The following is a 24,331-nucleotide window of genomic DNA, read 5'->3' on the forward strand; positions in this document are numbered from 1 at the left end:
AAGGAGACTGAGAGGAATTGCTGGTTGGTGCCCAAATCCCCACTAGCTTTCCAAGAGCTTTTTGGCTCCCAACTGTCCCGTATGCTTATTTTTATTATTTATTTTTTAAAGTCCTTTCTGCTGCCCCAGCCCAACCATCATTAAATTTCATAGTAGACAACCCTTTCGAATCAAATAGTTTCCAGCCATATTGCTCGGGCTCTCTACAGATGCAGGTACTAGACCAGGGCAGGTTTTGTTTTAAGAAATAATATATCTGCTCCAGAAAGTTTCATTCCCCTTCAAAACTTTGATTTGGGGATTCAGATAAAATGTGAGGAAGGGTTGCAGTTGAAAGGAACTGGGAGAGAAGGGATAGCAGGATTTCAAAAATGACCCGCAGGGGGCATTAGACTCCTTTGGCTGCAGGTGAATGTGCTGTCATAAATCTTAGTTTATAGGGTTCTTGTTGCCTGATGCACTGTAATTAGTAGTAGGCATTAGTGCTTATGGACTGTGCCCTACATCTGCATGTTCTTCATCCATGGGCCATTTTTGCAAAGTGGCTACTAAGGCAGAGAAGTTTGCCCAAGGTTACACAAGGAATTGGTGGTAGAGGTTGGCACAGAATCCAGAAGTTGTGTGCCAGTTCAGTGCCTTCTCCTGCAATTTTATCCTGAAATTTGTATACCACAGCAGGAACATGCCAGCAGTCCTTGAATTGTTACTGGTGCACTCACAGCTGTCATATTCCACCCCAACAATGGATGGCCCCACTCTAAAGGCAGCTGCATTTCTCAGCTGGGTGAGTCATTATTTTTGAAGATTGTGAACTGCTCTGCAATCTTTTAGTCTCTGTTTTATTCTCAGGGTCAATCTATTTTCGGATTGGTTTCCCATCTAATCTCCCTCTTGGCTGTTGTATAAGCTCCTGTCACAGAGGGCCAGACTTCTACGAGTAGTTAAGCATGTAACGGGAAAAAACAAGTTCCAGGCATGGTTATCACACAAAAAACAAAGACACTTAATTCACACCATGAAAAATATACTGTTTGAGAACAGGCTTAGTCCTTTTGGAGCACTCTCCATTCATCTCTGGTTTATCACATGACCCCTGCTGGCTGAGCATCAACTGAGCAACTGCATTAAGGCTGGGATCATGGTGCCTAAAGTGTCATGCGCAAGGGTCTGGGTGTCCAGGCTGGGATTTCCCAGCCTTACTGCAATGTTGTGCAACTGCCCCAGTGCACTGTAGGTGCCCCTAACTTGGGTGCCTACGGGGGATAGAACTGGAGCAGATGGACTGATGGGCCAGGAGCTGCACCAGGGAGCAGAGGTCAGCATGGGGTGGCCAGTCTGTCCTGTGTTGTCATCTTGGGGTGGCTCGGAGCAGGTGAAGAATCAGACTAGGGAGGAAGCAGAACAACCATCAGATCCAGAGGAAGTCAGTGCTGCTCTCATTGAAGTGATGCTGAGTCTAAGGAACATGTCCTTCCATCCACCCCTCTCAAATTGACTTGTGCTCACTTGCTCATCCTGTCCTACCCAGCACTTCTTCCACCCAGCAGGGCCTGGGGCACAAGATGGCAAAGGACTGAAGACTCCCCTCAGTCTGGCTATCTCCCTCTCAGTCCCCCAGAGTCTCCTCGGGGCTTGGAGCTCAGCCAGGTGGAATGGGCAAGGCTGGGCTTCCTGCTGCGCAGGGTGGAGGAGGGCAGGCTGTGGTCAGGGCTTCCGCCTGAGTCAGAAGACTGTATCCTGGCTGCCAGCCCAGCTATGGGTCTCTTGCAGGGCTACTGCCCTGGAGTTAACTGAGCTGCAGTTCCTCCTTCTGTTCCCTGCAGCAGGCCCTGTGTCCCACTATCTGGGTGTGATTACCTAGCCCTGAGCACTTGGTAGCCAAGGTGGACAATAGACCATCACCTCTGCTTTGCAGTGGAGGCATGTGGCAGTCGGTGACAGACCCCAGGGTGAGGGGCAAAGCCAGGGGCTGGACCCAGCTCTCCCACACTGGTCTATACAAACTAGTTTGCTGGGCCAGACCTCTCTGCACCTATAGTGTGGGTACATCCAGCTGGGAGGCCCCAGGGGGGAAAGGGAGCAGCTGCTGCTGTAGATAATGGGTGGGAAGGGCAGCATCAGAGATCAAGGGGCATGCAGTGCAGAGGGAGGATAAGAAGGGACAGGCATTGAGAGGGACAAAGAGTAAGGGAAGTCGTTAAGGAGGACAAGCTGCCCCAAATCCACCCCACCCTCAACAACCTCCCCACTGCCCTGACACATACTGGCCCCCACTGCTCCCCATCCCTAGAGCAGTAGGGGCCAGTACAGTTGTAGGCATGCCACAAAACTAGCCCACACCCTCCCCAAGTGCCTCTGATCTCCTTCCCCTTCTACTGCTCTGCTTCCTGTCCTATGCTCCCTGCCTGATCTGCTGCTCTGCTCTCGGGCCTTTCTGTCCCTGCCCTCCTCAATTTGCTGCATGCCATGCACTAAGACTACTCATGCCACTAGCTGAGCTGCCCCTGCCTGAGAACAGAGGTGGATCCAGAAGGGCAGCAGTGGTGCAGATGTCCACACCATGGCAGCAGCAGTTGGGAACTTTTCTCTTTTAAAGCTTCAAAGCAAATAAGAATTCCCCTCTTCCTTCTCTTTGCCCAGTCCAGCAACACCTCCTCTCACCCTACCCCACACTGCTGCTGCTCGACCTGCTATCCCAGGGCCATAGGAAAGGCAAGCTCCAGAATCACTTCTGCCAGCTCCAGCCAGGACCTCTGCTTGGGACAGCACCAGTGGTGGGTGGATTCCTCCTCCCTGCCAGCCTGGAGGTGCAGGGGAAAGGAACCCACCTACTTCTGCTTCCGAGGTTGACTCTGGCTGAGCCTGGCACCATGTGCAGCCCAGCTTGGAGCGTAGCAGGAGCCTCCCCATCCCTGCCGCTGGGTCAGCAGGGGACAGACAACAGTGGGTGGGGGAATGGGAAGAGAGGAGGGGACACATCACTGAACATGGATGAAAAGGAAGAGGTGGAAGGACGATTCTTACTAATGCAAGGACTTATAGATCCTGGTTGCTACCCCCCAGGGCATGGTCTGTTGCACACTGGTGGAGGAAGGTGGGGATGCTGAAAGCAGGGCATGCAGCTGTCCCTGTAGGGCTGGTCACTTCTCCTGCACTACCATTTACAAAATCCTAGATCTGCCCATGGGGATTGGCAACCTCTTCCTACTATGGGCTGCTTGCAACCCAGCCCCTGCTGCAGGCTGTGGCCTTGGCAGTCAGCAGATGTTGCCAAGGGAACAGAAAAAAGGCAGGCCCTAGGACTCTGGGGATACTTCCTCTGCTGCAGCAGACAGAATAAACTGATTGCAGCAGGGAACAGGACTCTGTGGGCGCTTTTGCTACTGCTGCTGTGGCTGGAGCACGCTGTTGATTCCCTCAGCATCTTTATGGGCTGGATCCTGTCCGTGAGTCGTAGGGGACTAGAGTAAGGCCTCACTGGAGCAGGGTGGGACCTGCTGGCCAGGTAGGGTGCATGGGACTTGGCATGCTACTGCCCTGCAAGAAGACCTCAGGAGGGGCTTTGTCCAGCAGCATTCATCGTGCAAGCCCTGTCAGGGGTGCCCAACCCCCACGTTCTTTTGGTTCCAAGGTCAGGGTAGTGCATAATCTCTGATAAATATGCAAACCAGCTCCTTCCACAATGCAGGTAAAATGTCGCACCTGAAAGTGCATCAAAGTTGGCAAGTGTGGGGCTGGGGAAGGTTTGTGTTAGCAGTCAAATTGTCCCTCCTCCCTGGACAAAGAAGGAATAATAATAGTGCCAAATCTCATAAAAGGAGGGCTGGAAGGGATCTCTGGAGGTCCTCTAGTTCAGTCTCCTACCTGAGACAAGATCACCCCTATGCACACCATCCCATATGAATCTTTCCTTTAAAAATAAATAAATAAATAAATAAATAAATTGTGTTCCCAGCCCAATCCATTCCAAATCTGACAATCGTTCAAGAACTACATGTGGCCCTACTACCTGCAAATATCCTCCACCCCCACCTGGGGTGTCAGATGTTTCCAAATCCCTCGGCAGGCATCCTACTTGCAGGCCCAAGCCCAGAGGCTTGGGGTTCAGACACCCCCTGATTTTTGCTCACCCTTAGCTATAAGGCCCTTGGAGCAAGCTAGGGAGGAGACTCCCATTTCCATAAAGTGGCCTTAAACCCGCTGCACCTCAGTGGTACTGAACCATGCCAGAAGAACAGTTCTCCCTGGGTGCGCTTTAGGAAAACTGCTTTCATGATCACAGCTGCATATTTTTCATGCCAGGTTAAGAACAGGCACTACTTGGTCTGGGCCACCATATAACTCTTTGAATAACTTAACCTTAAAACTAGATGGTCAAACCTGTCTCTCAACCACAAAGCACAGCACTCAAACCTGTCACAAGTAAAGCAGGGCAACAACAGAAGTTGTGTCCTGCTACTGGGTTGTTAAGATGCTTGAGAGGAGGAGGGGAGAGAAGGAAAGATGGACTCTTTCCTCCTCTCCAGTCTCTTCTATTTCTGCACTAATTGCATCAGTCCTGCCCGGAAGTCCATCCCCAGCTCACCTGTGTTACCTTCCTGTCACGGTTAGGTTCACTTGCCCAGTGGTGTCAGTCATGTCTTTGCCTTTCACTATCACGCGGTATGTTCCAGCATCCTCAGCCTGCACTTTACAGATCCTCAGCGAGCCGTTTGGCAGGACGGCCATCCGTAGCTGATGCTCTGCTCTTACCTCTGTGCTGGCTTTGCAGTGGCGCTGCCACCAATTGGGGTCTTCTCTGGTGCAGTTATTCAATTGATAGAGCAGGATACTGTGATTTCCCCTGGCAGAGAACCACTGTATCTCAATGAAGTCCCATGCCTGGTTTGGGACCTTGAGGCAGAGGGGCAGAATGGCCGTCTGATGGACCTCCACGTGGACTGCTGCCTGTGGCATGACTAGGCAGGGTGTAGAGGTTTCTATGTAAAAGAGGGAGAAAGCATCCAGGCTGGAGGAAGTAGACTTCAGCAGCAAGGGAGAGGGGCAGAGCTAGCATCAGCTTGAAGAGAGATTTCAATTTTAAGCCCTTCAGAGCAGGGACAGCCTGGGGATCAGGAGGGTGAGAAACCTTTCTCCCCTACTTACTTTCCACAAAGTGCCTCTGCTCTGGAGATTGCCTGCAGAATGTAGGAAGACTTTGAAATAGCTGCATCTCCTTATGTAAATGGCCAAAAGAAGGCAAGTGTTGACAGTAGTGTGCAGAAATGCCAAGAACAGAATCAAGCCCAATCCCTCCAGAAGGAAACCACCCTGATTTGTACCTTGACATCACTGAGAGGCCTCACCTCTAAAGGTGGAGGCCAATTTTTTTTTTTTTTTGCATGACAGCAGACACAGAGGGAGGCAGGCCTTGGCCTACAGAACTAAAGTAAGACAAAGGAAAGGCTATTCTTCCCACTTTCCAGATGTGGAAACTTGTGTGCAGGCAGATGAGGTGGCTTGCCTTCAGTCCTCTCCCTTTACATACATGACAGGGTTGTAGTTCTTAATCCAGATGCAGAAACAAAAACCACAAAAATGTTGCTGTAGCCTGGTACGAGTTTATGTACTAAGGTCACACTCTAAAATCAGCAGCAACGCCCCCCCACCAGAGTGTTATGAGCCAAGAATGACTCTAGCAGTGAAATCAGCTAGCTCTGTTCTCTGGCAGCCTAAGGCTAGCACATGTCCCTTGTGCACTACACACATAGTGAGCCCAGCAAGAGATAGGGAAGGTCAAGTTTAGCTGCTCTGCATGCTCACTTCTAAACTGCTGTTTAGTTGCAAGTCATCTGAATGTATGAGTACAGAAGGGAGACACTGCTAACATTCAGGACACCAGGATGCACGACAAGACATAGCAGAGCTGGGGGTTCCTGTGTGTGGATGGAGTCCAGGACTGATATAGTGGGGGGCTGTGGATCAGGGGTGAGGAACATCAAAGTGTGTGTGTGTGTGTGTGTGCTGTAACAGGTAATAATGAATTAGCTGGAATGCTTGTAAATTGGGGTGGAAAAGCACTGGCACAGGAGGGATCCCAGGGCTGGAACAGGAGGTCCGGATCAGACATGGAGGGGAAAAAGGACGTCCAGGAGTTGGGCAGTGGGAAGAATGGGCCATAAGGCAGGGTTGGATCAGTAAGAGTTAAAAGCCTGTAGCTTTGTGGAAGGTAGGCATCAGAACAGAATGCATCAGCAGCTCTTCTAATATCTAAAAAGTAGACTTGAAACACATTTTGGATGTGTTTAAGCCTATACAATCCCTGCTGCTGGCCAGTCTGATCACGTCGCTAAACTAAGTTCATACTTGCTGGCTGCGTCTACACAGAACGTTTACTGTGGAGTTGCTTAATTAGCTCTGCGGTAAAACAGCAACATCAACATGTGTGGTGCTATTAGGACAGAGTCAACTAATTAACTCTGCCATAGCATAGTACTTGCAGACACAAGTACTATCCTACAGTGGCATTATTTACTGCACAGCAGCACATGTGTAGACGCGGATGGAGTTGGCTGGGGCATGAGAGTGCTTTAGTGTGAGGGCTGCCTGCCAGTTAGCCTTGCACTGAAACACCCTCGTGCACGTTGAGCCAGATTGGAGCAGTCCCAGGCTGGCAGGCCGACCCCTGGGATCTCCTGCCAGCTCGGGTTGCTCTGCTCTGGCTCAAGGTGCTGCATTCCCAGGCACATATGCAAATGGCACGCCCAGGAGCAATAACCACTGCAAACTGCACTGGAATTTATTCAGGTACACTAGTTGCACATATAGATAATGTCCACTGAATAGCTGCTGGATGCTTATCTGAATTGTGTTGTAATAAGACCTAACAGGTCCTTGGAGGCATCAACAGGAAGATGCCAAGAACTGCATGGAAAAAATGAAGGGTGCTAGATACGAACAGTGTAGCCCCTCAGTAGTCTCTCTCTCATCTGTGGTTCTTTAGAGCTCCCAGAAGAACCTAAGCTCGCCACATCCTCATGTCAGACCCATAAAGGAAACACTGCCCTCCTTGAGACTGGAAGAGGAGGTGACTTCTCCACTGGGCACTACCCGGCATAATGTAGAGGAAGGATGACTTGCCTGTAGTGGGTGGTGAATGTCCAGAAGTACCCGTCAGATGGCCCAAAAGAAGAACTAAAAAGAAATGACTGACCTTACCCCAAGGAACGGAGGCCATGAAAAATACAAGAAAAGGAAGGAGTTGTGAAATATGGAATGGAAACTCGAGTTCAAGTCAGGGCAGAACTCTTTCAGGAGGCTAAATCTAAAATGGATTGAGGGAAACACTTTTTTGGTGTTTGGATTGAGGGGAAACACTTTCCACAGGTGAGCAATTCACCTGTGGTGCTCTCCGTCACAGATACCCACACTGGCCAAGAGATCAGTGGGTTACAAGAAAGAGGGGTGGGATGTGTGTGGATTATGGGAGCAGAAAAGCTTAAAAGCATACGCAAGGCCATGAGCAGCAATATCATTTCTTCTGCTCAGGACATGAACTGTTGGGCTGGGGAGACATTTCTCTTTGGGTAGGGTCATTCCATAGCTGGTGTTGCTTCATGGAGGCAGATGGGACCAGTCCCTGCCAGACACAGACTGCTGAGCTACAGGTGGATGCCAGGCCAGTCCAAGCAGGCAGTTTTTGTGATCCTAGGATGAGTAATGTGGGATGCACTAGCGGGGGGGAATTACCTTTTGTGCTGCATTGCTGTGAGGTACATAAATGGTTTATCTTGGAGGCCTTGAAATCCTCTGGGCAGGAGCAGCTGCCTTCCTGCTTCAACTCTGACTGTTTGGCAGCCAGGGCTTCTCCGCTGTTCTCTTTTACCTGTAAAGCTTCACAAAGGCATTCATGTGAGTGGCCAGGTGCTATTTTGGAACCAAGCTTGCACATCCAGCGTGTGACCTCAGGGAAAGCCAAGCTAGCGTTACTACTTTTCCAGCTCTGATCAGGGACAAAAGTGCATTTCTGGGATTGATAAATTAAGGTGCCATTTCCAGTGCTCTGGGCAGATCTTTCTGTGATCGACACTTCTTTTTGTGTGCGTTTTGACCAGCCATGAGATAATTAATGATGTTTGCAGCTAAAGGTTTCAGAGTTGACATCTCTTTAAAAAATGACTGTGGGCAGTTCATACTTGTCAGAGCTCTTGTTTTTGACTCTCTGCAGACTCATATAAATACTTTCAGGTCGTGCTCTGAGACTTCCTTTGTAGCCATAAGGGGCAAGGACCTCCTCTGAAATACCCAGTGTCCACAGCTCTACAAGTTTCATAGGGTGGCAACATTCATGATTTCATATCTTTGAGAATTAAGAATGATTCTCATTCGCAAAGAGACACTGATTCTGAAACCTCATGTTGCTGGCTTAGCCATCAGCATTGGCACTTACTTTATTGCTGGTCAAGATGCCCAGGAAAGGAGGAAAAAACCTACTATTCAGAGCTGCACATGAGGGGCCTTGTATTTTGATGCCATCTTGGGAAGGGCATTGGTTTTGGGGTTGATCTTTGAAGAACGCTGAATCTTTGGTTTGTTTTCAGAGTTAATATAACCAAGGGGATGCTGCTGAGCCTGGATCCATGAGCTTTGAGCGTGAAATGCCATAGGGAAGCATCACTGGTGCAACCAGATTTGGAAAGGGGAGGATAGAAGCATAGAATCAGAATCAGAAAATTAGGGTTGGGAGGGACATCAGGAGATTATCTAATCCAACCCCCTGGTCAAAGCAGGACCATCCCCAACTATGGCCAACAGTAGGGGTGCGCTATGGCCCTCCTTCCTAAGGAGGAGGTGCCTGGTTCTGTTCTACTCCTCTTCCCATATGGGGCATCACTAGGGCAAAAGGATGAATGCCACCACCTCTTGGCCATAGTAGGCTATTACCCTGTAACAGACCAACTGCTCGAGACAGAGGGCGATGCCCACTGTGCTAGTGTTACCTGTCTGACTTAGTCCCCACTACAAAGTTTTCTAGCATGGTTCATGTGGACTGGGAGCATGAAAAGAGCACCCCCCTACTTCCTGACACTGGTAAACAGTGTCTGCCTTGATCATGACCATGACAGCAGCTGAGGGCTCCTGTTAGCTTGGCTTCTGTCATCTACTGCCCTGTGCTGTCTCTCCCAAGGGGGTGTGCTGTACCTCTTTTCACATCTGTGATGGCTGCAGCCCTGTAAGGCAGACCAGCCCTGTGTCTGCATGTGCTGTGCATGCACCAGGGTTTAGGGTAGCAGATGGGGAAGGCCCAGATGTGTCACCCATTGTGGGAGCTTTGGGACAGCTCCCTCCTGTTTGCTTTGCTCTTCAGCGGCAGTCCAGCCAGGAAGTGCATCTGCAGTGGGGGCAGGATTTGGATCCCCCCACTCCCAGAGTCCCCTTTTCTGTGATCTTATCTAGACTAGAAGAATTTCCTCCCAGCAGTTACAAGGGTGTCCACCCCTAGTGTAAAGTGACTATTATCAATGGAGCAACTTTATATAACATTTCAAATGGGACTAGGCTCGCTCTTCATACCAATAATTACAGTACAGGGTTTGCATGTGAAACTCCTTTGGCAAACAAGAACTCTGTTTATCACCTGCAGGACTTAAGTCTTTTCTGCTACTGAAGCAAGCAGAGAAGGCCATATTCTTCACTGTAGAATTGTAGCTCCATTGACTTTGCAGATTTGTACAAGGCAAGTATCTGACTGGAGTGTGAAGCTGATTTCTTATCAGTTTCCTCTTTTACTGGAGCACAGTGTGGCAACATGGGACTCATAAGATCATAAGAGCCAGTGATATTGGTTGAGAGCAGTGAAGCAACAAGTAGGAGAAAATCCAACATGGAACCGCGCTGGAGTTTTAGCGGGACCATACATCATGCAGACATACAGAGGAATGAATTCTCTGGGGACACTCACCCAGACCTATGACTGTTCCCATCAGGATGATGTTAATAACCAAGCTAAGTCCTAAAGCAATCCAATGCCGGCGTGGACACTGAGAAGAACCTGAAATAGTCAATGTTTAGTGAAACACCATCAGCAACTGTTGTAAGAAACAGGATAAAGGAGAACATGAACATTGTAAATGCTGGAGTTAGGGAAAAAAACCCCATTTTTTCCCATGCAGTTCATATTATCCCACCTGCACAGAATTACTTCTTGTTATATGTTCAGAGTTTATCTATTTTAACAAGTGTTTCCACCTGATTATCATACAGTTGAGCTATATGGATGAGACTCTTGTGGTCTTTCTCCATAAAAGCTCAGCCCTTTCAGAAACTTCTGGTGGAGTGAAGCTGGTGCAGCTAATGGAGCAGTGTGGTCTGGAGTTAACACCCCACAGAAATGCACGGGGCAGCTCTTGCCTCTCAGAGTATTTTGGGCTCAGTCAGATATTGCTGAGTTAGTTACACAGCTTTTCTTTTTAGCATTCAAGAAGTTAAACCACATCCTTTTTATGACAAATGCAAGCTTAGAGTCTGTTGTAATCACACGCTTCTAGGAGCTGGAGTAGCTAGGTAGTTAGTCTAAAAAAGACCGCAGAGGCCTGTCTACAGCTCCACAATAAAACAGGTTGTTTTTGTTCTTCTCATTCATGCCTGACTGTGTTCACCAAACCCTGCAGTGATCACTACAGTGGGGGGCAATGAGGTGGTTTCTCAGCTCTGAGGGGCAGCATGAGCGAGAGAGTGCACAGCTCTGGCATGAAAATGTAATAAATGAGCCAGGGAAGCTGCTAGTTCCATGGCTGGGAGCTTAACTCCTCAGTAGTGAATAGCTGATGTCAGGGTCAGGTGGGGATAGGTCATGAAAGGCAAGCAGATTACAATGCATGTGATGGAGAAGAACCCAGTGGAGGGATTCAAACAGGTGGAGTGATGTTGTCACAACAGCATGCAAGGAAAGTCATGTTTACAGCAGTTTTGCTGCCTGGAGAAAGATAGCACTTCTTAAACCAAAGGAAAGGACAAGTAGTACTGCTCAAACCAGAGGAAAGGAATCAAGATGCAAGAAGATAACACTTACACGAGAGGTTTAGCTGTGTGGGTGGACAAGAAATGCTGTATCACAGAGGTATTATACAAAAAGATTTTTGGCAAAAATTCAATGGAAGGATTTGAAAAGAATGATCCAAGCTGAAGATGGCACCCTGGTTACAGAGCTGAGGGACAAGCCAGGTGGTGATGCTGTGCACAGCAAATGAGAGAGAATTGGCCGGGAAATGGTGCGTTGTGTTTAGCCGTGTAGAGTTTTGGCTAATGATGAAACATGAATGAGATGTTAGAGAGAGGAGGTGGCAGAGGTTGATCTGTAAGCCATGCCCATAGGGGTGACAGTTGACCTTTTGTCTGCAGATGAGATGATCCAGAGTAGAGGAGGAGAGAAGAGGACCAAGATCAAGGCCCTGTGGGACCCCCCACTAGAAAGTGAAGGGGGGAGCCTCTGCAAGAGATATTGAAGGGGCATTGAGACAGAGAGGAGAACCAGGAGAGGGTAAAGTCATGGAAACCCAAGGGGAGGACAAGATTTTGTGAAGCAAAGGGTGTGATTGGCTATGGCCGACAGGTTAAGGTGTGAGGAGGGGGTGCTGGTTCCCAGCTTTGGCTGAAGCTCATTAGACACTTTGTGGGTACCATTTCAGGGGAAAAAAAGGGGGCAGAAAGTAGATGGGAGAGGCCCTAAGACTGAATGAGAGGAGATGAAGTCCAGGTACTGGTTGTAGATAGTGCATTCAATGAGTTTAAAGGAAGAGGGGATGGTGGGGAAGAGGCATATATATGGGACAGGAGCTGGAGAGGTAAAACAAAAAACATCAAGGGTGGGTAGAAGGGTGGGAGAGATGACAGCATGCTTGTGTGGTGTGGGGAAGGAAATTAAGGAGAGTAAGGGTATAAGTGAAGAAGCAAGGGCTGGAAATGAGCAGATGGGATGGCATCCCTAAGGCAAAGAGACTAGAAGGAGAAAAACAGCAGCAAGGGGGGAGGGCTTGAGATGTATGTCGACAGAAAGGGCCCTGAGCCTGGGGTTTAATTAAATTGAGGAAGCAGAGTGGTTTTACAGGAAGATGGCAAAACAAGGGAAGGTAACAAATTTATGATAGTGGAAGTCCTTTTGGTCACCAAATGCCAGAGGCACTCTGCAACATCTGCTTTGCCTTTCTCATACTATTATGGTAAGAAGCAAAACAGGCCTTAACTCATATGATCTGCTTGTCTGACTTCTCGAAATGCAGTTAAGCAATTGGGTGGCATGTCTAATTGGGTGGCATGGGTGGCATGATGAGTTACACCGGCTGAAGAGCTGGCCCGGTGACCCATGTCATGACACCAGTTTGCTCCAGCGGGTAATCTGACCCCTTTTGGTCTGTTTTTTCGGATTGAAAAAAAAGCTACCAAACAAACCAATCCCTAAGCCTCTCATCTTGCTCTGCACAGGAGATTTTTAGAAACATGAAAGCTACAGTTGATATTGCAGGGATCCAATTTGTATTAGAAGAAAGAAGGAAATCAGGATTTAGAAATGGCACAGCAGAATGGGTCAGATAATGGGGCAGTCTCTTGGCTGTATACATAAATATTATTCATCGTCAGATGGAAGGTTTTCTCAGAAGGCGAGGAGAAAAACATTTGAAAATGGGAAGGGTTTAAAAAATAAAACCCTCCAAAAACCCCCACAAAAGACAAGCTGATAAAATATTAGCAAGGAAAGAACTTGATACATTGAAAGCTGATGCAATGCACTGGGGTTTATGCCCTGCTAAAATTAGCGGTAACTGGCCATTCACTTGCTGTGCACTCTCTTATTCTTGATGGACAAATTCAGTGCAATAGACTTGTGGGAATTTCCACTGCTTTCTCAAGATTAATAATATTAATTAATATTGTCATTCTAGCCTTCATTCTCCCTCTAAATGTTTTATTTAGCTGCTATCATTCCTGGTTTTGTAGCCGTTTGTTCCCCCCCCCTTTTTTTGTTTGCTGCTAGTTAACGGCTCTTGAAATTCATAGCTTTTCAAGTACAAGCTAAAATGGATTTCAAAGCCACCTACAGAACTGGGGATGTCTAATTTCATTTTTTATTTAATGAAACTTAGGCACCACAAATCGCATAGGTAGCTTTGTAAAACTCAGTCTGTAAGAGGAAGCTAACTTTCCCCTTCATCTCTTTTGTTCCAGCCAGTCACTCCTCTCCTCTCCCTCCCATCCCAGCAGGCTTTTCACTGGGAGTTTTCATGGACTAATAGCAAACAAAGGCTGCAAGGGAATTTAGCAGGTCCTTGGGTTCAACCCCCAGCTCAGACCGAAGCATCCTGTCTAAGCCATCTCCATGTTTTCACCAAGTTGGAGACTGTTTTGAGCAAATGCCACATTTAAGCTCATACCATTTAGAAGTTAATCTTTTATGTGAGCTGGGATATTTGCTTCTCTGACACAGAAGGCCAGATCTGTAAGTCAGCATCTTTGCACTAACTAGATGGAACTGAGCTGGTTAAACAGACCCGAGGTCTGTTTCCATCGCCATCGCTGACTTTGTGTGTGATGTTGTGTACATTGCTTTAGCATTTTATGCCCCAGTTACCCCAAGTGAACAAAGGGGATGTTGGTTAGCTATCAGTCTAGAAATGAAAGGGTTCACATTAATGATGTTATCAGTCCATTACAACTATTGTGGCAGATTAGTGACCATAAAGAACATTTGTATGTCAGCGTAGGGAGGAAAAAACCCCCCAACAAACAAACCCAGAACACCTCTAGTGAAACAGAACCCCAGCATAAAAACAGACAGCAACCCAAGTGTGCCATAACACTGAGGGGAAAAAAAGAAAGAAAATTAAAACCACCACTTACTAGTGTGCTGTGAGGTTGACCTTGACTTCGGGAATTCCAAATCAGCGTAGACTAGATTTCCAGACATCGTAGCTCAGACACAGAAAGCTCTGATGCCGGATGGGGAAACTTCTTATTTATACACAGATTTTTTTTGTTTTTTTTGCTGCTGTAAAATCAGGAAGTGTCCTGCTCGAGAGACTGCTATTCTGTGTCATACAATTTGTGGAGGAACATCCTTCATGCATTATCAATGTCTTTAGGCTGTCAGCAAACAAAAAGCTTTACAGTAAAAAATTGAACAAGTGCATAGCCTGCAGTGATACAAGCCTTCCCTTTCCTTCCCCTTCCACATAAAGTTTGCCTACTGAGAGCAGGCAAAGATGAACAACATATAACCATATAGGCCCCACTAAAATAAAGAAGAATATTCTTTCTTCAGTAAACATGGTCTGCATTAATATTTCAATTTATGGTTTAAGTGAATCTTTATAAATAAAGGGAACATAAACCAAAAGGGCCCTTACAGATATGCAGAGAGCTTGCTCTGATGCATTGGAAATACAGCACATTGGAGCAGACTCGATTAATTGAGTCTGCTTGAGCATGTCAATTAAAACTGTAGAGAGAGATAAAAGACATTAAAATAATATAGTAGTCATTAATATGTTTAGTTTTCACACATTTCAAAATTAGGGGTGAAATGTAATTATATTTTTAATAAAGGTTTGATAACTGAAATACTGTAAGCAACCTTAACTCTGAGACACACACCCACACACACACACCCACACACACACCCGATTTTCCTAAAAGCTGAGCACCCTGAAGCGAGATCAGATTTTCTGAAGATCTTCCCCCAAGAATTTTGCATGTTTTGTTTCAGTGGATGAAAGCACTTGACCATCATATATTTAAGGTATTTAGCAACTTCAGCACCGTCAAGTTCCTACTGATATTGCACTAGAAATGAAAGTTTGACATTTCATGCCTGTTTGAAATGAAAAAGTGGGATAGAATCATAGAAAATTAGGACTGGAAGAGATGGTCTAACTTACTCAACTTGTCTATCTTGTTGCTTAGAGGCAGGATCATCCCTTCCTAAATGATCCATTTATTTGCTTGTGTAACCCGTACTTTAAAGCGTCTACTACCTCTCTAGGTCATTTGTTCCAGTGTTTAAATACCCTCATCATTAGTTCTTTTTCATATCCAGTCTAAATCTTCTTTTGTTACAGTTATTTACGTCTCTTATTTCTTGTCTATTATTTGACCATCATCTGCTTTACAACTCTTTCTGTTGTAAAGCAGATGATGACTGTTACCAAATCCCCCCCCCTCAGTCTTATCTTCTCCAGGCTAAATAATTCCTAATTCTTTCAAGCTTTCCTTTTAACTGCTTGGTACTTGCCAGCAGATAAGAATGCAGGAGTTAACAAATCTGAGGAACCACAGTTTCTCTCAACCACAGAGAAGTCACAGAAAAGCATCTGCTGCCTACCTGTAGCTCCTCTCAACCACAGAGAAGTCACAGAAAAGCATCTGTTGCCTACCTGTAACCACTTCCTTTTTCCATTCTCCAGGAGTAACTAAAATGTTTCTTTGCCCTGATTATTTATTTCATTGTCATTTTTCAAATAGCTTGTGAAGTGCATCCCCATGAGTGGGAACATGCATTTCCCTGGGGACAAACAGCAGTGGCACATATTTGTACTCTTGCTAGTTGTGCTTGGGCACGCCTCTGCATGTGTGCTCTGGTGCATGGCAAATTACCCCAGGTAGGGTAGGGGAGGCTGGGGCCAACACAGGTGGTGTCCTGAGGGCCTCCCAGGGTTGTAGTGGCAGTGATCCAGGCACGTGGAGCCTGGCCAGCAGCTGGAGCATTGCTCTGGCCCGCCAGGCTCCAGTTTTGCGTGGCACGCACTGCAAATGCGTGAACCATCCTGCTTTTTTCTGCTGCGGGGTTTTTAGATACTGGCATTTTCCAGTACCCAATTTTGCCACTGTATTGCAAACAAGCAGTGTAGCAAAACAGAATGACAGGCATCTTGTGCATTTCAAAAGCTTTGAGGCACTACCAACCGCATGTTCCTGCTTGTGGGGATGTGGCCGTGGTGTCAGTATTCAGAAAGTTTGTCTGGGGAAACAGCACTTTGATCAGAGGTGCAGATCTGAAAATGGCCAACCCTCCTGTTTCTCTTCACTTGAAAACCCAGTGCGTTTCAACAGTGCAACAAGTGGCAGAAAGCTTTGCCAAAGTAATTGGACAAGGACTCCCAAGGCATTCAGAGCTTTGAGGAAGATGCTTAGGATCTGAAAGTGAACTGGCAGCTTGTGGGAAGTGCTGTTGTGATGTACTAGCTGTGGCTCTGACCACTGATCTGGGACTGTCATATGTTGTATGGACTGGGTTCTTGATCAACCTGAATCCACAGCTCTTAGAGAACGAAGTGCTGTTCTCCTGATCAAAGTCTGCTGCTTACACACTGGAAGTGGAGAGAAGGAGAGAGTGCTGCTGTAACAGGTGCACCCCCAGGGATGGTTGTAGCACCCCCGGATAGCTGCACAGCAGCACCCATTTGCCTACCCTTCCCTGCTTCCCCTAAATTTGGCTCCTCTCACCCTTCTGCCATGCCTTGATGTTATAGTTAGTATGTTGTTTAGGCTGCCTCTAGGTAACTGGAGTCTAGCTGAGAATACCTTGCCTCCCCTCCTCCTTCTCTGGCTACTGACCCATCTGGGTAATACCAGGATGCCTTTCTTTCCCTCCATGTGGGGCTTCAGGCCCCTTCCAGGCCTCCAAATGGCAGAGGCAGTTGCCTACTTCCCCTCTGAGACTGCCACAAAATAATAGGAAAGGGTTAATACCACCCCACTCCCAAAGCCATAGAAGAAATATTTGGGGTGGGTGTTTTGTACGCTGCTCTGCAGTGTCTGTATCTCTCTTCATAGCCATTGCAGTTCACAGGGTGTTATCAACACTGAGCAGAGGAAACATAAACAGGGGAAACACCCTTGCTGGGTTAACATAAATCATCCCTACCTTATCAAGCAGTGGACATATTTGGCCTCACCCACACTGAATCTCAAATACTGGGCCTCTTCCTTCCTTGTGGCACAATTTTTTGGGTTGGCCATGAGCCTAGCCCTTCGCAACTTCTGGAGAACAGCCTTGAGAGCCTTAGGGTGTTTTTCCCATTCAGATGCAAAGATGAGTACATTGTTGACATAGGCAGCACAGCCCTGATGGGGTGCTAGCACTTTGTTCTTAGGTGTCAGAAAGTTGCAGCCACCCCATGGAGCCTTCCTGGACTCATCTGAACCATCCTCAGTCCACTGGATGCACTCAGTCCACAGGGCCCCTTTGGGGTTTAACCAGTCCAGTGCACTCTGTGTGCCTTCACTTTTCCCCTCCCAAGGCCCTTCCTGAGTTAACACAACAGACAAGTTCCCAGTTCTCTGCACCCCTTGGGCTCTCGCTCACACTCTGCCAGCAGATGCTTCTTCTTAGCAGCAGCAGCAGCAGTTCTTGCAGGACTTGCCTGGGTCCCTGTCTTTCAGGGTAGCTCCATCTTGCTTCATCACTGGGGCTACCCCCTTTGCCCCTTATATCCCAGTTAACTCTCCCCACTCAGTCAGGTGATGGGCCCCCTGCTTACTTGGCTCAGGTGCTACCACTGCCCTATTTTCCCTTCCTGCTATTGTTTTCTGCCACTGACTAGCTGCAGGCTGGGCTTTGCAAAACCAAAGGGGCTGTGGGGAAAGCTTTGCTCTGAGCCCATTGTGCCTCTGTGGGCTGTTCCTGCTTCTACCTGCAGGTTGCCACCACCCCATGGTGCTTTTCCTGTTTTGCTGGTGCTCCTGCCCCTCTGGCTGGGGTGTCAGTGCTTCCCCTCTGCAGGCCACTGACCCTTGGGAAACAAAAGTTGTAGCCTTAAAGGGGGGATGCTGCTTTCTCCAACCTGTTCTTCTCTTCTCCACAGCGGGGCTAGAGTTCCCTGTTACTTAGCAGGGATTTTTAAGCATTCCCATCACAGTCACTCCTTCAAAGCCACCCTTGAGTCTTCTAAAGAAAGCATGAATTCAGACACCATGTACAACACAGTGCTGGGCCCCAGGGCTGGAGTCTCCTTGCTATGCCAAGAGGCTGAGCCCAAGTTGAATGGGGAGCATACGCTCACAGACAAGATTTTCAAATGCAGCTTTCAGGTGGTCAACCTGAGGGGCCATAAAAAGAGCAAAATGTCAGAGGCACCCAGAAAACAAGGCAGCCCAAACTGCCAGTTGTTTCTGAAAGTCCCTGCTCTTCCTTTGAGATGGCCCTGTGCTAGGTTTCAGCCTCCGCATGGGACTAATATCTTATAAGGATCCATGGCCAGATCTACAAAAGTATTGTAGCACCTTGATTTGAACTGTAAGGACCTCAGTAGGAACAATGCACTGAAGTGCCTCTGTGAATGTGGCCCTTCATAAAATTCCCTTCCACAGTGCAAACTGAAAGCCAGGTGACTTGTTCAGATTTTATTCAACTGCATGCATGTTATTGGGCAAACATCAACACGACAATAAAACACCCAGGCCAAACTTTCATAACCCACGAGAGCACAGTGAGCAAAAGTAAAAATAAAAAATCCTGTGCTACTGTGTAACTACATATAACTGGAAGCGGAGTTAATGTTCAAGGAGCTGCTCCATGCCTTCATTTCCAAGCTGGGGGTGTCATAATTGAACTTTTAGAGATTTTTTTGAAGTCATTTGCTTTTCTAGTTCCAGTTGGTTTTGTATGTTCAGAAAAATGTTAGGCCTCTAAGGGTATGTGCATTTCCCTGGGGATAAATAGTATGGAACATATTTGTGCTACAGCTAGTTGCCCCAGGTGGGGTAGCCGAAGCACCTGAGCTGGTCCCAGCAGCCTTACCTGAGCCTCTGGGGGCCTCCCAGGGATGCAGCAGTGGTAATCTGCGAGCGTGAAGCCTGGCCGACAGCTGAAGTGTGGTTCTAGCTGGCCAGGTTCCGGTTTTGGGAAGCACACAATGCAGCCATATGTGCCACACCACTTTGCATTTTTTTGGACACCAGAATCCCTGGTGTCAAAAAACCCTTGCCATACTGCTAATTTGCAGCATGGCAAATGCATGCAGTTTGGGGTGCCACAGACGGGTTTGCAGCACTGCAAACTGCACGTGCACACTTGTGGGGATGCTTCTTGGGTGTCTGACTGCCTCAGTGGAAACAAGGCTCCTTCTGCACTTTATTATGAAGGAGGACTGGAGGGTAAAGCATGGCACCAAGACTAAGATCAAAGATCAGTTCCCAAGGCACCATGAGCCATTTGGGCTGAGATTTTCAAAGGAATCTTAGGGAGTCATGTTTCCACTTTCCATTGAATTTCAGCTGGTGAGAGGCTGTGTTTTCACTTGCTTAGCTCCATTGGAAAACCTCAGCTTTCATACCTCTGGGTTAGGCTTTCTAGAAGATTAAGTCTAACTCACTGAATTTAGCTAGGAGTAGCAGCAGAGAAATCCACTCTGAAATGGGCTGTAATTGAACTGATTGCATTCTATTTATAAATATAAACATTAGAATGTGCACTAACTTGCTAGAATATATATATGGCTTGAAAAAAGCCCCCCAAATTAGGCAAAACATAGTCAAAAGATACTGTTATATTAGTCCTGTAGTCATTACGGTTAAATGTGCATCCCTTATTCAGATTCATAAAACAAAACCTAGCCTTCCTGAGGATCTTGACAGTCCCTTACTATCAGTCATTTCTATACTTGAGTTAGTATGACAACACATGAGGTAAGGTTTTTAGCTAGAGTTAGAAATAGTCTGCAGAGATGTGCAATAGAAGCAAGACATTACCAGGAGTGGCTAACAGACAGCACAATTGCAGAATAAGGAACAGTTTGAATAGTGGGGGGCATTAAGAAGATTAAAAAGGACAGAGGACCATTAACACCTGTGGTGTGGAGAGAGATTAGCAGGAATCAGGGAGCTGATTATGAGCCACGAAGCCAACTGACTGTCTCATCACTGCCTGAATAGAAATACCGCTGCTCTTCCTGGGCTGCTGGTTTATGCTTTGGATGGAGTGGAAATCAAAGGGAGGTGCGAAGTGCACCAGTGCACCTCCATCCCCTGCAATCCATCCCTGGCCCCATGCACATACCTGGAAAAATCAATATAGTGCCAGGTTCCTTCCCAAGGGTGGAGTGCCTGTCAGCATGGCCCTAACCAAGTGGTGTTGCCACAGACTAGACTTGTTGAGGTACAGACTGTTCACAGGGTTTGGAGACAGCTCTGCAGCTTTTTTATGGGAGTCAATGGTATTGCACTCTCAAAAGGATGATGTGGGAGAGGATTTCCATGGGAAGAACCCTCCTCTGGTGGTTTTTACGCACAGGGGCTGATAATCCGTCCCTTCTGCAATAAATGCAAAGATGACATAAATGTCTTGTTTTTTCTCAAAAGGTCTCCTAGGAGACAGGAAATGACAGGAACTGATAACTGTGTAGGATCAGGGCCTCTGGGAAGAATGGCCAGAACATTAGTTCTCATTTTTGTTTCTTTGTTCCCCTTTTTCTTTTCATTGTATACCAGGTGCTTATCCTTTTACATTCCCTTTTCAAAGGTTATGTTCAGAGCTGGTATAAAACCCAACAGATTCCCATACTAAATACCTCACATAGGAATGCAGGCTACTTAACTAAAATCCCAGCAGACAGAGTCCATATTGGTTCCCCAAGCCTTGCAACTCTGTTTTAATTCAGTGCCATCCAAGACGGAACCACTTAATTTTAAATATAGATGTATACGTAAACACACATATACTACAAAAACATTGGTGCGCGCGTGTGTGTATGTATGTATGTGTATAATACATATGATGCATGCACACGCACACACACACACACACATCCCCGTATACTGCTTTTCTGTTGTAATAAAACCAAGCATGTGCACACACACAAACAGGTATGTGCACATGCACAGGCACGTGTGCACACACATGCTTAGCTTCATTACAACAGAGAAGCAGGATATTCCAGAACTTCACTGACAACAGCATTAATGCATTTTGAGCCAACTTGGCTCTCGAATGCAAAACTTTCCTGTGTTATTTTTTAAACTGCAAACTTCAGTTGCTGGGAAATGTTATATAAGCCTATTACTTTTGGGCAGAATACGTAGCAATGGGTTTTTCAGCAAAATAGATTCATGTTAAATTTCAGGAAAAAATGCCATAATTGGGAGAACCATAGGACAATGGGACATGTTACCCAGGGAAATTGTGGCATCTCCTTCACTGGAGATTTCAAAGGCAATTCTGGAGAACCATAGAAAATAAAGTTTGGAGAGGATCTCAGGAAGTCATCTAGTTCAAACCTCTGCTCAAAACAGGACCAGCCCCAAATAGATCATCCCAGTCAAGACTTTGTCTGCCTGGGTCTTAACAACCAACAAAGATGGAGATTCCACCACCTCTCTGGGTAGCTTGTTCTAGCCTCACCTTCCTAATGAGAAAGTTTTCCTAATGTTTAACCTAAACTTCCCTTACTGCAACTTGAGACTGTTGTTCCTTGTTTTGCCATCTGCCACCACTGAGAACAGTCCATCTCCTCCAGGTAGTGTGAAGGTGTGTCTGCATGTGTATGCACGTGTGTCTGCATGTGCGTGTGCGTGTGTGTGCGTATGTTTGTGCGCGCAGCCCTCAACAATTCACCAAAACTTAAGTGGCCCTCCAGCCCAAATAATTACCCATCCCTACTCTAAAATCTGTCTGGTTTGTAGTATGTTTTCCACAGAACATTTTGCCTGAGACAAGATGGAGTGCCTAAAATTTCATGTGGTTATAGTGAAATTACACGACAAGAGCTTGGGTGGGAAAATATCAGCTTCTATCAGGGAGCTGACACCAATCTTACTTGTGCAGCCAGCTTAAAAGTTTGTGGATGAGTGAACATAAGGTGAGATTTTTGGGTTTCTATCACTTAAAAAAAACAAAACCCTCAAAAAAACCCCTGAAGTGCAAGGAGCAGAATAAATTATAGCTGGTCAGGATCCTGAACTCTATTGCTATACTGCTGAATCAGGGGAAGCTTCATTAGTGTCAACAGTTATTTTGGATTTGACCCAGATTGACATCCAAATCTTCCCTGAAGTGCAGTGTGTCTCAAAACCCAGAAGCCCTGAGACTCAATACCTAGAACAGATCTATCTGAAAATGGAGGTAAGCAAAATAAAACTTGAAGCCTGTCCTAAGGTACAAACATAGATAAATACTGCTAGTGGTATATATAGCCCGCAGCATAGCAGGACAGCTTCTGCAATGGTGGTTACCTTTATGCCTTCCTACGAATGTAGCATCCATGGCTGCCATCTTAGTCACGCCCCCCGATTTACACAACTGCATATAAAATGTATACCTGAAGCATTTGCCACTTTAACAATGCCACTATTAACAGTTAGCGCAAGCTTTGTGCTGAGGTGGTTCACGAGGACAGAGGTATGCTGACAGTTGCTGGAACAATTGCAACAAAATCAATACTAGCATTTTGGAGATAAATTTCCACTATATACGAAGGCTGCCTTGGTTTTTATGGTGGCCTTCTGTTAGGGGGTGCCAGCAGATTTTGTAATGTAGATTTCTTCCAAGGAGCAGCTTCTTAAAATTTAAGCCCCAGGACCAAAAGTAGACATATTGCCACAAGATTCCCCATAGAAAAGCTCCAGGTCTGGGTCGCAGACTCTGTAGAAAGAGAGGAGATAATGTTACAAGAATTTTACAGGGCTAAAGTGCCTGCCATGGTAAAGTGCTCCAGAAAGTATTAAAAAAACAGAAACAAAATACTTAATGTGTATATTATGACAATAAGTGCCTAGATATGTCAATCTGGGTCAGGCCTTCATTGTGCTGGATCCTGGATAAAAACACAACATAGGAAAATTCATAGGTTTAATAGTTTCATAGATGTAGGGTCGGAAGGGACCTGAGTAGATCATCAAGTCCGACCCCCTGCCCTGGACAGGAGTGAACACTGGGCTCATATGACCCCAGCTAGGTAATTGTCAAGCCTCCTCTTAAAGACCCCCAGGGTAGGAGCCAGCACCACTTCCCCTGGAAGTTGGTTCCAGGTCCTAGCTGCCCTGACAGTGAAGTAGTGCCTCCTGATGTCCAGCCTGAACCTACTCTCAAACAATTTATGGTCATTATTCCTTGTTACTCTGGGAGGTGCTCAGGGGAACAGGGTCTCTCCCATTCCCTGCTGCTCCCCCCTGGTAAGTTTATAGACGGCCACTAGGTCCCCTCTCAGGGTTTGTGGAAGTTACTATAACCCTAATAATGGATTAGTGCACTTAATTAGATTAAATTTGGTTTTAGGTCTGGCATGACCATCCAGCCCACTGTTCCCTGAGCGACAAAGTATATGGTAGGGGAAGAGGAGGGACTGGACCAGGAAAAACAGAAGAGTTTGAGGGCCACTGATCTAGTCTGACTTCCTTTACCCCACAGAATAGATGTAATTTCACTTCACAATTCTTACAGATCACTGGATTGGGAAGCGGGAGACATGGGTTCAATGCCTAGTCCTGTCACTGGACTGCTGTCTGACCATGGGCAAGTCCCTTCATCTCCTAATGCCTGGATTCAGATCTGCGTCATTAAAGATGAACAGGCTCATCCCTTTTCAGGGTGCTCAGTATTTTCTTTTATCTTAGCAGAATCCTGGCAGTTGTCTAATTCCTAAAAGTTTTTCACTTAAGATGAAAACTCAAAATTCTAATATAATAAAAGGCTTAGTCTGTGTGTCTTTCTGTCCGTAGCGCTTTTGCCCAACTGCACATGCGCTGATTGGCTATGGGCTGGGTGGACAGGGATGGGACCAGCTGAGTTAAAATAGGAGCCCCTCCACCGGCACCACCTCCTCTTGCAGCCTCCAGTGCAGCGGCTCCCTCCTCCCCACCTCCACAGGAGCTAAAAAAAACCATTGGGTAGAGAACTTTAAAAGCAGCGGTGCCAGCCGAGGAAAAGCAGGAGCCCCTCGGTCATAGTCAGGTTGGACCTGAAGTGGAGGAGGGCGGTAGGGCGGGGTTGGACCTGAACTGGGGTGGGAGTGGTGACGGGGTTGGACCCAAAATGTTGCCCAGTTGTCCATGACCTGGACCAAAGATCTGATCTGGTACAGGATGGAGAAGGAATCAGTGGAATAACAAATCCTTTTTTCCCAAACCTGGCTGAATGATTATTCCCTCACTGTCTCACATCATGCCACAAAGCTCTAATGGCCACCTCAGGACAGTACCATGCTGTCTAGTATCATCTTTAGACATCGAGATGGACTTGGCACATAACTGGGATCCCTGAAAAACCATTAAGTCAAAGGATGATGGGATCCTCTTCTCCGCTTTGCTGCTTTTTTGTGACTTAATCTTAAGGCTGAAGTGATGATGTACTGGAAGAGTACATAGGATA

The 24,331-nt window shown here is 46.8% G+C and overlaps 1 protein-coding gene across 2 annotated transcripts; it reads right to left on the reverse strand.

Moving 5' to 3' along the window:
* Window positions 1–472: 472 nt before the first annotated feature.
* On the reverse strand, window positions 473–14,233 carry LOC102377139. Of its 2 annotated transcripts, none has more exons than XM_025217005.1 (5): window positions 13,873–14,233; window positions 9,941–10,030; window positions 7,729–7,872; window positions 4,753–4,979; window positions 473–1,385 (listed from the first exon to the last, which is right to left on the reverse strand). In XM_025217005.1, exons 1-5 carry the CDS (start codon window positions 13,937–13,939, stop codon window positions 1,317–1,319), a joined length of 597 nt encoding a protein of 198 aa, XP_025072790.1. In that variant the 5' UTR covers window positions 13,940–14,233; the 3' UTR covers window positions 473–1,316. The 2 variants fall into 2 exon arrangements, with proteins under 2 accessions (XP_025072790.1, XP_006034977.1); XM_006034915.3 differs by having other exon boundaries at window positions 480–1,385; window positions 4,586–4,979; window positions 13,873–14,228.
* Between the last annotated feature and the right edge of the window lie 10,098 nt (window positions 14,234–24,331).

Source organism: Alligator sinensis, unplaced genomic scaffold, assembly GCF_000455745.1.
Source record: "Alligator sinensis unplaced genomic scaffold, ASM45574v1 scaffold1208_1, whole genome shotgun sequence".
NCBI lineage: Eukaryota > Metazoa > Chordata > Crocodylia > Alligatoridae > Alligator > Alligator sinensis.

Excerpts from the sequence above, each read along its gene's own strand:
- LOC102377139 (XM_006034915.3), bottom strand. The coding sequence starts at position 13,939 with ATGTCTGGAAATCTAGTCTACGCTGATTTGGAATTCCCGAAGTCAAGG. Across the intron at positions 7,873-9,940 it reads GGGAACAGTCATAGGTCTGG|CTTTACAGGTAAAAGAGAAC; the intron begins GTGAGTGTCCCC and ends GCCTTTGTGAAG. Across the intron at positions 4,980-7,728 it reads ACAGCAATGCAGCACAAAAG|AAACCTCTACACCCTGCCTA; the intron begins GTAATTCCCCCC and ends TCTTTTACATAG.